Source organism: Antrostomus carolinensis, unplaced genomic scaffold, assembly GCF_000700745.2.
Source record: "Antrostomus carolinensis isolate BGI_N321 unplaced genomic scaffold, ASM70074v2 scaffold9256, whole genome shotgun sequence".
Classification (NCBI taxonomy): domain Eukaryota; kingdom Metazoa; phylum Chordata; class Aves; order Caprimulgiformes; family Caprimulgidae; genus Antrostomus; species Antrostomus carolinensis.
Genome location: NW_010319742.1, coordinates 20257 through 33439, shown reverse-complemented (window position 1 = coordinate 33439; position 13183 = coordinate 20257). Strand labels below are relative to the sequence as shown.

Genomic DNA, 13183 nt, shown 5'->3' with positions numbered 1-13183 from the left:
GGGTCCCTAGAGGGGGCTCAGAGCCTCCCCTGAGGGCACCGCGCCTGTGGAGCCCGGGGACTCGCCGTCCCTCCTCACGGTCCCTCCTCAGGGTCCCTCAGGAGGTTCTTGGGAAGCCGGGGAGATGGGGGCCTGGCGGCGGGAGGGGAAGCGGGGACCGAGGCGCCCTGTCACCCCTTTGCCATGGGCGAGGAGCAGCAGCAGCAGCCGCCGCAGCAGCCGGGTCTCGCCGAGGAGGAGCTGCAGGACCGCGGTCTCCGGGGCTGTGCTGGCCCAGGGGTTCGCATCTCACTCAGCGCTGACACTACGAGTCAAAATACCTCCCAGCTCGGTGGTTTAATTCCGCTCCTCTATGGAGGCGCTCGGCTGTGTGAGGGCTGTTCTGTGCTATGGAAACAGGAGGTGACAGCTCGGCTGCTCAGCCCGGTTATCACTCACTTCGTGTTCTTTTTTTGTTTAATTACGAACAGACTTCTAATGAGGTTATGAAACGAGCCTGTGTCACAGCTAAGTCCCACCCATCTGCTGCGCTGCTGAGATAGGCCACCCATGATTCCATCCTGGGGAGATGGGGGTGACTGATGTAGCCCCCATCATTGCTCTCCAGCTGCTCCTGAGGCACTCGCAGCTTCTACTCTTACCTGTCAGGTTAGGTGCCTGATAACCTTCAAGTTTTCCAGGCTTCTGACCTCTAGAAAAAGAAGAAAGGGGTTTTTTTTGTTGTTTTTTTTTCTTCTTTGATTTATCCCGAGAAGCTCTGCCAAAGGGATGTGTGTATCTGTGATAACTTCCTTCCAGTTCTTGCATTTTCAGCCCTACCCAAAGGAGATAGCTTGAGTGAGTACTTGGAAAACATTTTACTGCTAAAGTCAAACAGGCTCCAGTAAAACAGGGAAAAATCAGACAGTTCTCCATCAGTCCCCTTCTTTTATCTCCCCCCTTTTTTTTATCTCCCCTTTTTTTATCTGTTAGAGATATATCTCTATGTACTTATCAATAATGAAAACTGGAATCTGCAAAAGCCAGTTGCATGCCCCTGTAAGCCCTGGAAAGAAGAACAGTTGTACTCTGAAGGTGCTGTGCCACTTTAAGGCAGCAGGGATTTATTCTTAGTATTATCCCAGACTACTGGGACGATATTTCTTAATGTCTCTTTTTGTTCTCCATCCGTGAAATGATTGTAACGTTCTTCTTCAATGTTAGAACATAGAATGACTTCACCAGGGTGTAGAACGTGCTGAAATAAGCACTATATAAGAACTGATTATCAATGTATTTCAGGTGTTTTCTTAGTGAAAGTATGGAAACTGGGAGAATATTTTAGTCTCTCTACAGCCATTCTTGTAAGCTGCTGCTTTGAGTGCTGTAAGGCCATTTCACAAGTATTTTGTATTTGTTTATTTATGATGCTGCCAGTTAACCAGCTGCTGTTTTTAACTGCTCTGGGATTCCTGTTTGACTTTGTTGTTGTTGTTTGGTTGTTAGTTGGTAAGAAATGTAGCTCAAAACAGTTTCAAAGCTTTTTTGAACTAATGTTATATAGTAATAATAAGTGTTCTGTGAAAACCTGAGCCAAATGTTACATACACAAATGGCAGAATTGGTCAACTGCCATTTAACTCTGTGGGTCTCAGTTTTTAGAGGGTGTGTTTCTTCCACTGAAGGCACAGATCCCCGTTCAGCAGATTGAAATACATTGATAATAGTCCCTTTCACAGAAGTCTCAAACTATCTGTATTTTAAAAAGCCTCAAATCTAAAAAACTGAACAAGCAAACTCCAAGAACACTGTTCTACCTGGAATGTTTTGGATTCAGACACCCTTTACAGCCCAGTCTAGATGTGTGATGCACAACCAGGAATCTCTTTGGTTTGTAGGAGTCCCAGCAAGTACAAGGCTGACTCAGTAGCACAGGAGGAGGAGGAGAGGTTGGTTGTGGAATGCTTACACTTCTGGGGTGGTTTGGCTGAAACAACTGTCTCTTTAATCAAATTCTGTTTCTTCAAACTACAAAGTCAAATGACTTTTTAAAAAATGAGGGTGATGCTTCCTTCTTAATATTTTCAGAGTGATGTCATACTTGAGCCTAAGATATGGAAACCTGTGACATGGTGAATCCTGCACAAGAAATCCCGTCATCTTCTGCGGACTCTGATGTCAGAAATACCCACAGCCCTGTCTGGAACGTGAATTGTACCAGGTAATGTGTTGGAGGAATTCCTAACAAAAATTTTTGTTTTGCTTAGTTTGCTTTTACAGTAACATTGTTACTGAGGTGACATAATATGTAATGCTTTGCAATGTACTCTAGGGTTTTTTTTGCATTTGCAGGTATAATCATTAATGAGCAAAGCTTTACTGAAAGAACTGTTAACTCTTCCTTAAAAACTTAGTAACTTCCATTGCTTTATGTCCCTTACAATGGGAGGGGGGGAACTGTCTTGGTTAAACTGCAAGAGATCATTCTTTGGAAAGATCATGCATTTTGCTAAGTCACTTGTAGAGAACAGCAGCTTAGAAAACCAGAATTCTTTTTCTGTTCAATGCCCAAGATATTCCCAGTGAATAAGAAGGGCAAATACAGACAAATGTCCTAAGTGCCAGATTAGGAGAGGTTTTTCTTGACTGACCTGTTAAGATGAGAATTACAAGTTGCTTACTGCATGTGTATCTCCTCAAAAGGAGACAGTACATTTGGCCTTCATAAATCACTGCTACACAGAAGCTTCTATCTGTGAGCTTCCGCCCTCAGAATCTATGAAGAAGCACACAGGTTTGATGAAAAGCTGTATTTATTGACATTTGTACTAGTGAGCAGTAATATCTGTGCTGATTATACTGCCTCTCTTCTTGGAAAGCTACTGCATTTTAATAGTAGGTAAGATAAGAATGAAGCACGCTGTGGATTCTTTGGCATTTTCTTGAAAAACATCCTTGTTCTTATGAACATATCAAGTTTTTATTTTGTACTTCAGCATGATGAGAGTCACAATGTAAATTAAATCTATCAGTCCTTTCTGGCTGCATAGCATATGTAGTATATTATTTTGGCCACTATGTTGGACAACTGGCACAATAAATAATTGAATTGTTTTGTCCTCATGTTTCACTAGAAGTCCCTCATCCAGTCCCAATGGAGTTTCTGGTTACTCAGGGAATACCAGGTCCTCATTAATGCCTGGGTCTGTTGAACTGCTCACCTCCTTCATGCAAGATATCCAGAACATTGGACATGCTGACTCAGAAATTGTGAAGAACTGTGAGGTATTTGATGTTAATTTAAAGTTTATTTAAAAAAAAAAAATGTATTAATGTATCAGCTTTGCATTTTGGAAGACAAATCTCAAGACAATATAGTTTAGCAGTAAGATCTGTATATGTTTATTCTTCATGATGGGACAAATCCTTTTACAATGTATGAACTAATTACATGGATGGATTTTATTGCCATTTTATCTTAGCTTTTTATTTTAGTGTTTTACAATACAGATGTCATTTTTTTTTTTTCCAAAGCTACAATACTTAAAGATTGAAAGTTTTTGACCTGAAAAATTTAAACCTTTAAAATTGTAGCGTTTCAAACTGGTCTGAAGTGATCTTAGAAATTTTAAGTTTCCTTTCTAAAAATGGCTCTGTTTTAGTTGAATTATTTATTTATTCCACTTGTAAAGATGTGTAGGTGATTAGTTGGTTTCCAGATTTAAAACAACACAAAAATCATGATGTAGGTTCAGTGAGCTAATTCTCTCAAACCTTTTTTCATGGTTCTTTTGTCCTTTTTTAATTTTAAATTTTATCATTATTTTTAGTCTTTGTAAAGAACATCAGGTTTCCACACCATGAGCTGTTCCTGCAGAATTTTTGAGCTTTCTGGCTGTGGTCCATGAAACTGTCTCTTGACAGATGCTTATTTTGGTGCTCTTTAGCAGCTCCAAGAAAAGAATATAGATGTCTGTCTCGAGGCACATGCATTCTGTGTCCCGTGTCCTATGCTTCAAGTATCAGGCTCCTTAAACTTTAGCATAAAAGAGTTTTTTAAAATTCAGATCTTACCAGATTTTAGGAACCCCCCATATATTTGGTGGGTTTTTCAATTATCTTCTTGTTTTTACTCCATAGTTATGCATTGTAACTTTTTGCTGGATTGTTGAAGGGAAGAGTTTCTTGTTGAAGCAAATGATTCACTGGCCACAGAGATGTTTAATTATCAGTTTGAAAATTGCCTCTAATTTATTGAACTGGAATCAACCTTTCCAAAATTTTACTCTGCTTTCCTGACAGCTGTTTCTACTTTTAAGTAATTTGATTTTTTTTTTTAAATGGAACTGTCTTCCCTTGTTTATTTGTTTGTTTTTACCAAAATTAAATTGTAGAGATGTGTTATCTTGCTGTCTCTTTCTTTCAGTGAATGTGTCCATAGTAAATTGTTTCCGTTCATTGACAGGGTAGGAGGCTGTGTGCATTGTGGGGTGGACAACCACAGTGCTGTTATTAAACTTTGTATTATGTCAACACCTAAGTATAAGACTACAAAACCATTGTGTAGCTAGAGTAAAAGGTAAGAGATGCAACATGACTGTGCTTTAATTATTTTACTTTGTGATTTAATAGACAAGGTGGCTACAGTTATTGAGACTGCTAGAAAAACAATGTCAAGAACAAATAGTTGCACAGCGAGAGCAGTTCCACCATCAAATCCAAGTAAGTAATGGTTTGTTCATGTAGGTAGCTTAGGCTGAATATTTATTTTCTCCCCCCCCCAACCCTACCCCCAGCCAAAATAATGCAATAAGGTCTCTGGCAGTCCTGTGTTTTTCTGTCAGTATATTGAGCCTGGTAATTCAGGCAGGCACTTAATGGAAGATGTTAACTGCAATGTCGATTTACAGGATGCATATTTAGACAGCCTTAGCTAATTAACAAAGTAACTAGTAGGAACCATTTCAGAAGTGGAAGATTCTTGGATTATTTGTTTTCAATTGTTTTGTTTTCACAAACATTTGGTTCAGAAAGCCCACAAAATAATGGGATTTTATAGGTACAAGCTGGTTTTTATTAACAGTTAGACTGTATAATTTGTAATTTTGAAGCACTGTAGTTTTCTCTTCATTAGAAAACATTATGCAACTTGTCATTCCCTCATCTAGACAGTATATAGCACAGGAGAACACTCACTGTAATAGCTGAACACACATTGCACATGACCCACGTGAAGATTCACATTTTTGCTGAACCATATTTATCCATTTAAACAGAAGAAATGTATATGCATGTATAAGAGACAGTAATTCTATAAATATATAATGCTTAATATGTTCATCACTTTGGTTGCTATTTTTCCCTTCCCTTTCCTGATGCCCTCTACACTAGTAGTAATCAACAGTTCCTGAACTGAATTAACAAGAGGTACTGTCCTTTATCCTATCTCCTGTTTCTGCCCCCGCACCTCCCCACCTCCATCTCGTTATTTTTGTCCCACCAGTGTTTCCTTACCCTTGTATTTCCTTCCTCTGACTGTAGTGGTTTGATTTCACTTGTTGCTAATTGTAGTCTGACTAATCCATTGTATTGGCTTTGCTGGTTTTTGTCTTTCTTAATAGGAAAGGCTACTTCTGGAAGAGTTCAGCTTTGGGGTGTCAGCAGGGACTTACTAATGGCATGAATTGCCACACTAAATACAAAACCAACAGCTGTAACTTAGTTTCAGTTGTATGAGTGCATGAGATAAAATAGATGGAGCTATTATTCCAAATTTAAACTGTTATGCCAGTGACCTGGTGAAAATACTGAAATACAGGCAACTCAACGCATTCTAATAAGAATAATTAAAAGACAACAATACTAATTTACTATTTGGGGTAGAAAAGCAAGATGGTGCATTAGCATTGACATGTTTCTGAGATAAGGCTTGTTCTGTGCTGTGTTTCAATACTGCCTTGGCTTCTAAAAATACATCTTCATCCAAATGAAAATATGGATCAAAAGACCTTGAGTTCGCTTTGGGATCGGTGGGATCAGTCCTTGGCTTATGTGATTTGTACACAAGTGTGCTAATGACAGAACTGTCACCACTTGTGGATCATCCCAAGATCAGACTTTACTGAAGAGGATTTAAAAAAAAGCAATCTGCCTACAATCCCAAAACTCTCTAGAAATGTTGTCTTATTATTCCCAGGTCTTTTTTTTCCTGTTGGAATTATTTGTGACTATGCAAAGAGAAGTAAAAGTGCTACGTGATTGGAATAGTGGCCTTGCACTTTTCCTGCTCAAGGTATTAATGACAAAGATTAAATGTCAGCAGAGAATCTGATCAGTTTGGTCTCCCCCAATTCTGTTTCTTCCCTTTTGTTCTCCTTTCCTTACCTTCAACAGAGTTGAATCACTGAATTAAACCACAAATGATTGGTGCAGTCATGGCTGAAATCATTAGCACAACAACAAAAATCTGTTATGGCAGAAAACTTCATCCCTGTTGGATTTGTTTTTTCTGTTTTGGTTTTTTTTTTTGCATAGAAAGGCTGAGCTGAAATTCAATTGTTGATTCTGTTGCAAGTCAGTAAAACATACGAGGCTTGATTCTGAGCAGTGTCACATGCAGGTTCCTCTGAAATTAAGTCTTATTTTTTATTTCTTACGTTCAGAGAACAAATGACTTTTGTTCAGTTTGTGTTTTCCACTTGCTACTCACATGTGAGTAATGCACCATAGTTCTGTGAAAAATTATTAGAGTTCCACATTCTTAAAATTATTGCAAGTTGGGTTGTTGGTTGTTTGTGGGGTTTTTTGGTGTGTGGTTTTTTTTCTGGGGGAATTAGTTTGAAATGTATACTTGAAAACAGCTCCATGCCCTAGTCTTGTAATATGTAGTAAGAGTTGTTTGCTCATGCAGAGCTCGGTAATCTCAGTATAACTCTGCAGAAGTGCTGACTGCTGGTCAGAGAACACGGCCATGGACACTGGTGTGAAATCTTTTCATGGCCCTTGACAAAAGCATTAGTTCAGTATAGCAGTGCACAGCTGTGAAACTTGAAAAAAACAAACCCCCAAACCCAACAACTTATCTAATACCCTGAAATAACTCTTCACAGACATTATAGACTAAAGAGTAAATAATCTGTTAAATCTAGTGACCTAGTTAATAGGTTTCCTCCACTCCATCCAATACCAAAACAATCAAAATGTAGATCTTTGTATTATAGGAACTGCCTAATAACATATTCTCTAAATCAGATATTTTCAAGTCAAGTATTATGCAAATAATCTTACAGAGGTACATTATTCCTATTAGTGTAATAGAGTAATGATTTATACTTCCATTAAAGCATCATTGCAATCTTTAAAAACGTATATCCAAGTTATAAATTCTTTTAGGCCTAAATTGAGCAAAAGATGTTGGTCCACTTCTAATGACGTACATAGATAGTTGATATTTCTTTAGCTGGCTGGTAGGTAACTGTGGTTCTGAAGGCATGTAGTGAATACATGCATGCATGGTTTTTCACATTGATAAATTACTTCTGAGACCTGTAATTCACTGCATGGAATTAAGGATTGTTACCATTCACATTTTATGCACAGTATGCCTATATCTACTTTATGCATGAGATGTCTACACATTGAGAAATTTCAGTTATTTCAAATAAGCACTTTAATTCTCTCACTAATAACATGAATTGAAGATGCATCTCAAAATATAGATGTGACTGGTGGCGTGATCTCATAGGAATTTTGCTTTTTGTTTTCCTGTAGCTGATTCAGGATGAGATAAGGCAGTTAGTGAAATTGCAGACCAGCAATCGGGGTGGCAGCAAGAGCAGAAGTTTCCCTGCCGAGCTTACAGACACTTCTTCATCACTAGAAAGTCAAATGGGGATGGGTTCTGAAATCTTTGAAGAAAATGAGTGTGTTGTCAATCAGCTGAGATCCAATGAAGCAGAAAGTCAGCCCAAGGCATCCGATCCGCACCAGGAATGTGTCGTGAACGATGCTTCGATGAGTAGCGGGTACGGTACGCTGTCTGCCTCCCAACTCAACCCTCGCACATCTAATGACGTTAACAAGTGCACAGACTACATGGAGAAGACTTCCCAAGGACAGGGTGATGCAGCAGGATTGCAGAGGGATGCAGTTGTAGCCAGTGTTGAACATAAACCAGAACTTCTACCAAACAAAAAAGAGGAAAATCCTTCATCGGGAAGGAAGGATATTTTAGTTTTTCCTGCTTGAATTTGGACATAAAGTTGATGAAGGTCAACATGGGAAAAAAACTAGGTAAGTGATTAACTTCCCAAATATGTTAATTTATTGTAGACAGTCCCTGTTCAGTGAACAGCTGTTGATAACTGGAAGTGTGTAAGAATTGAATGAAACCTCTTGACTGTAAAAAAACCTATGAAGATTGATAGATAAATTTATTTTTTCAGCCTCACGTTTCTGCATGATGTGTATTTCTATCTGCAGTGTTTATCTGCTGTAGATACACTGTGGTGAAAATAGGATAATCTACTTTCTACTGCAGATTTTAACTAAAATACAGTTTGCAGGTAGAGTTTAACAGTGCACCAGAATTTCATGTGCTGATTACACACTAATGCACATTACATGTGCATTAGTTTTATATGTCTGATATTTTGCTATTTTGCTCAGCCAGTCTTTTTTGCCAGCTTATATGCATGCATTGCAATAATAAATTGTATCAGACAGCAGCTAAACAAGTTTGGGGTTTTATGTTGGTTTTTGTTTGTTTTTCTGATTGATTGATCTTTGTTTTGCGCTGTTCAATAGGTGGGTGGATCTACCAAGATATCTTTTGAAACACTGGCCAGCTAATTAGGCAATAATTCTGACCAAGCACTGCTCTAGTTGCACAGAATTTAACAAAGTACTTTACTCTCCCTGTCAGGCTGGACTGTACAGGCAGCGGCTCCGTCTGGCCATGAGCAGTATCAGAGATCTCGTGGGCAGCACGTTGCCTGGGAGTCCCTGATAGTAGTTTGCAGAGATAAAAACTTTCTCTTGGAAAAACAGAGAGTTGTAAAAAATGAGCCTGCATTTTGCTAGTATGTAATAAAACATAGAACCAGCTTTCTTCAGAGAATTTGGGTTGGAAATGTGCTACCTCAGCATATAGGGTAGATCATAACCCCATGGATAGGTACGTTCTCTTCCTCCCTCTTGCTGGGATTTACTCCAGTATTCCATTCATGTTGCACAGTCCCATGAAGGGGCCAGCTGCAGTTCATGGTCTGCCAGGGAGCTTACAGCTGGAGAACCTCAATTCAAGAGTATTTTTCAGATTGAAAAACTTTTCTAAGACAACTTTGAAATCATTCATGTATGACTTTTGGGCCTTTTTATATAAAAATACAAGTTTTGTCTTTGAAATTGCTTTCTGTTTTGTATTATGGACTCAGCTGGAAGGAAGAAAGGGTTTAAACCAAAATGGAGCAGTCCAGTTAACACAAACTGTTTTGGGAGGTGGTGTTGGGTTTTTTTTAAATTTATAGTTGTAAGCTTTTTTCATTCTTTCCACTGTATGTCCCAAACTGGGACAATATGTAGTTTTTCAAAGTATCACTTTTTAACAAAATAGGAAAACTGTTCCACATCTACCTCTAAATAATTTTGGGATGTCTCCATTTGTTTCTGTTCTTCTGCTTTTTTTTTTTTTTTTCCTATTTCCTTCTATATCTTGTTTCCATCTTTCTTATCCTTAAAGATTCTCTGGAGTTGGAAGGCATCCGTAGTGTGTCTTGGCTGACATAATCTTTACAACCAGAAGATTGTAAAGATAATACAAAAAGAAAAAACCCTGCATTTCATTCCAGCTTAATTTTTATGGTTTTGATTAGTATCTACTTGAACAGACCAAAAAATCTTTGCCTGGCCAAAAATATGGAGTTCTTTGTTACAATTTTTTTTTAAAGTAGGAAAGCCATTTTGATCATGAGTGCAGTTTATTGGCACATTTCCTTTCAGTGATTTTGTTGTTGTTGTTGTTGTGGTTTTTTCCTAAAAAAAAAAGCCCTAAAAATTTCAGCATTCTTTACTTCATCTTGTTTCTCCAAAATCCACGAAGGCAGTGGAGTTCTAGCACCTGTGTTTCACTTTTAAAAAGAAGTCTGATCACCTGTCCACTGAAAAGGGCATATGTAATTCAGGTATATGTGTGTGTTTCTTTACCATCTAGTAAATCTTTAACATCATGGGCACAAAAGTTGAAACAAAACCAAACAAAAAGAATAAATGCAGAAGAAGTATGTGTGAACTCTATGCAAGAAAATGAGCAAGCAAAGAAATTGCCACTTGAGAATGTAAGTCTCATTTTATTTTATGATGGTTTTCAAATGTTATTCTTGTCACTGGTATTTTTTCAGCATGTGCTGTGATTCAGCATGTGCTTTCATACTTGGCTTTAAGCATTGGAGTAGTGGTGTTCCCATTCATATGTTTAAAGTTCACGTGAGCAGAGTTTACTTCTGGGATCATTCTGTATTTGTTTACAACCTATTTTGGCTGATTTTATTCCTTGCCTAATTTTTGTATTGATTTACCTCAGTGGCACGTGTTCTTTCCTTATAGACATAACAGTCACATTCTCAATTGGAGCTTCAGGAAATCTAATTGGCTCTTTAGAAGCATTTGTAACAATGCCTGTTGCTGTGACTGCTGAATTGGCTCAAAATACTTCTTTTGAGAAGAATCTGGCTCGTCCCCCTCATATTCTTGAGTTAAGAATTGTGTGTGTCCACAAATCTGATTATTTTGGAGAGAGAAGTTTAGTCACATATAACATTTCTGGTCCAAAAGGACGTTATACAACGTGGTTGTATGAGTAATCATCATACATGGAGCTGTGAAGTTTTAGAATTACTTCAAGTATATTAATTGTCACAAACCTCTGTCCTTATGGTGTTTTTAAGGAAATAGTTATTGAAACTCTGTGAATGACTCCACCTACCAAACAACAGGAGAACTAGTAAATATGAATCACTTGACTCAGTGTAGGATCTGTTTTCTTTCCTGTGGTCGCTTTGAAGGTGATCCAGAAAAGCTAAGAGTGGCTGTTTGGACTTGCTGTCTCTAGTCTTGTATGATCACTGGAAACAAGATGCTTCTCTAAGGGAATATTTCAAACCAGGAGTCAACTTTATCTGCTGTGGATTGTTGCTTTTCTCTCCCAGCTTTTGAAAATACCTTTATCTTTCTCTTCCTTTGTAAGAATTCAGTTGATACCCCTTCATTTTCCTTTCTTCCTCCTTAGGCAAAGGAGAATACCTAAATAAAAACATTAAGAGGGTCAAAATAGCCTTGAGGTGAGATGGTACTTCATGCAAAAACTTGAAAAGCTTTAGTTCTAAATTTTTTTTCCTTACTTTCATTATCTCAATGGTTGCTGTCCTGTTTTAGTCCTCAGTTATGAGAGTTGTATAAATTTTCCAAGTAGCATAACTGTTAAGCTGCTGTAATGGAACAAAAAGCCCTAAGTAAGGTAGAAAAGAGCAATGTGAGATGACCATTTTAAAGCTGGCTGCCCTTACTCAGTTCTTGTATCACTGTGTGAGATCAATGATGCTTCTTCCTTTGATTAAAGAAGAGGAGACTTGTAACAAATCTTAAATTCTGTGAATTTTTTTCCTGTGTCTGGGTGCCACCCTTTTCAAAGTTGTTTCTATAATTAAGTGGGGAACTTGATTAGAAAGTTTGGAGTGATGAGAAGAAGGGTATGTGGTATCTTGTTTATCTGAGATGGACAGTGTTTACCTCCAGATTTGTGGTAGGTGGAGTCATAACAGCTGAGTATAAGAAATTCCAGTGTTAGGATGGGGAAAGAATAACACTTTATTGGTAAGTCATCCCTCTATATACTTGCAGCTCTTAAGGAACAAGAAAGTTTAGATGACTGTCCAAAAATGTGTATTTTTGTAACAGTTAATCTCAAAAATGCTCTGCAAGTGGACAGGCACATGACTTAGAAAATACCAGGATCTTTTAATTATGTGGCTCAGCTTAGTTCCCCTTTTGGCTGTGATTGCCCTGAATATCAATTGTGTAGGTTTGGATCATGCTGTATAATTAAACTTAATCTCTTTGCTTTAAAAAGACTAATATTATTTACATGCAGTTTTTTTAAAGTTGTACCCTTGATTTTTTTTTTTCCCCTTGCAATTTTCCTTATAAATCTGTTTTTCCTTTGTAATTTTAGATAAATCTTACTGATGCTGCTTTACCACCTTACACTTTTTACCTCAATCAACCAAATGGAAGTCCAAATTCCTTAGTGTCTGAAGTTTCAGGTATAGTTAATTTCTTGTACTTAAATTTCCTGTTCTTTTGAATTCTCATTTTTTAAAACTCTTACTAGAATGCATCTCCAATAACTTTGAGGAGGCAAGGAGGGTTTGAGCACCAACAAGATATTAAACTTTGATATAGCATAACTCTGCTTTTCTTGCTCTTGCCTTTCAAAGTGATGGTAGCTCCTGCAGATCACTGCTGGCAGATGTGGGACATGCAGCAATTTTTTTTTTCCTCAAATTTCTCAATGTTTTGAAGCTGAGCTTTATGTTTATCATAGAATCATAGAATGGTTTGGGTTGGAAGGGACCTTAAAGCTCATCCATTTCCAACCCCCCTGCCATCAGCAGGGACACCTTCCACTAGACCAGGTTGCTCAAAGCCTCATCCAACCTGGCCTGGAACACTTCCAGGGAGGAGCAGCCACAACTTCTTTAAGCAACCTGTTCCAGTGTCTGACCACCCTCACAGTGAAGAACTTCTTCCTAATATCTCATATAAACCTCCTCTCTTTCAGCTTAAACCCATTTCCCCTTGTTTTGTCATTAACTGCCCTTATGAAAAGTCCCTCCCCAGCTTTCTTGTAGGCCCCCTTCAGATATTGGAAGGCCACTATAAGATCTCCCCGGAACAGTTTAAAACTGTTTCAATAATGTAATTACTATTAAAATCATGGTGGAGTATCAGATGATCTTTCAAATATTAGCATCATAGGTCTAATAATCACAGGAGCAAATGGTAATCGAGGCAGAATTCCTGTAAGCCAAGAGCATGATTCGATAACTGTGAATAGACAAGAACAAAATAATGCAGTGTGTAATGTAGTGATACTTTAAATTTGGTGATGGTGGGGGTGCTTTTTGTGTTTTGATACGGTTTTGCTCTT

The 13183-nt window shown here is 38.1% G+C and overlaps 1 protein-coding gene across 1 annotated transcript in view; it reads left to right on the top strand.

The window, feature by feature from the left end:
* The first annotated feature begins 2093 nt into the window (after positions 1–2093).
* MPHOSPH9 (M-phase phosphoprotein 9) overlaps positions 2094–13183 on the top strand; it is a 28372-nt gene continuing 17282 nt past the window's right edge. Inside the window, 7 exon segments of the mRNA XM_010169365.1 lie at positions 2094–2200; positions 3114–3264; positions 4612–4701; positions 7750–8223; positions 8225–8271; positions 10190–10313; positions 12206–12296. Coding sequence (XP_010167667.1) covers positions 2094–2200; positions 3114–3264; positions 4612–4701; positions 7750–8223; positions 8225–8271; positions 10190–10313; positions 12206–12296 — 1084 coding nt within the window.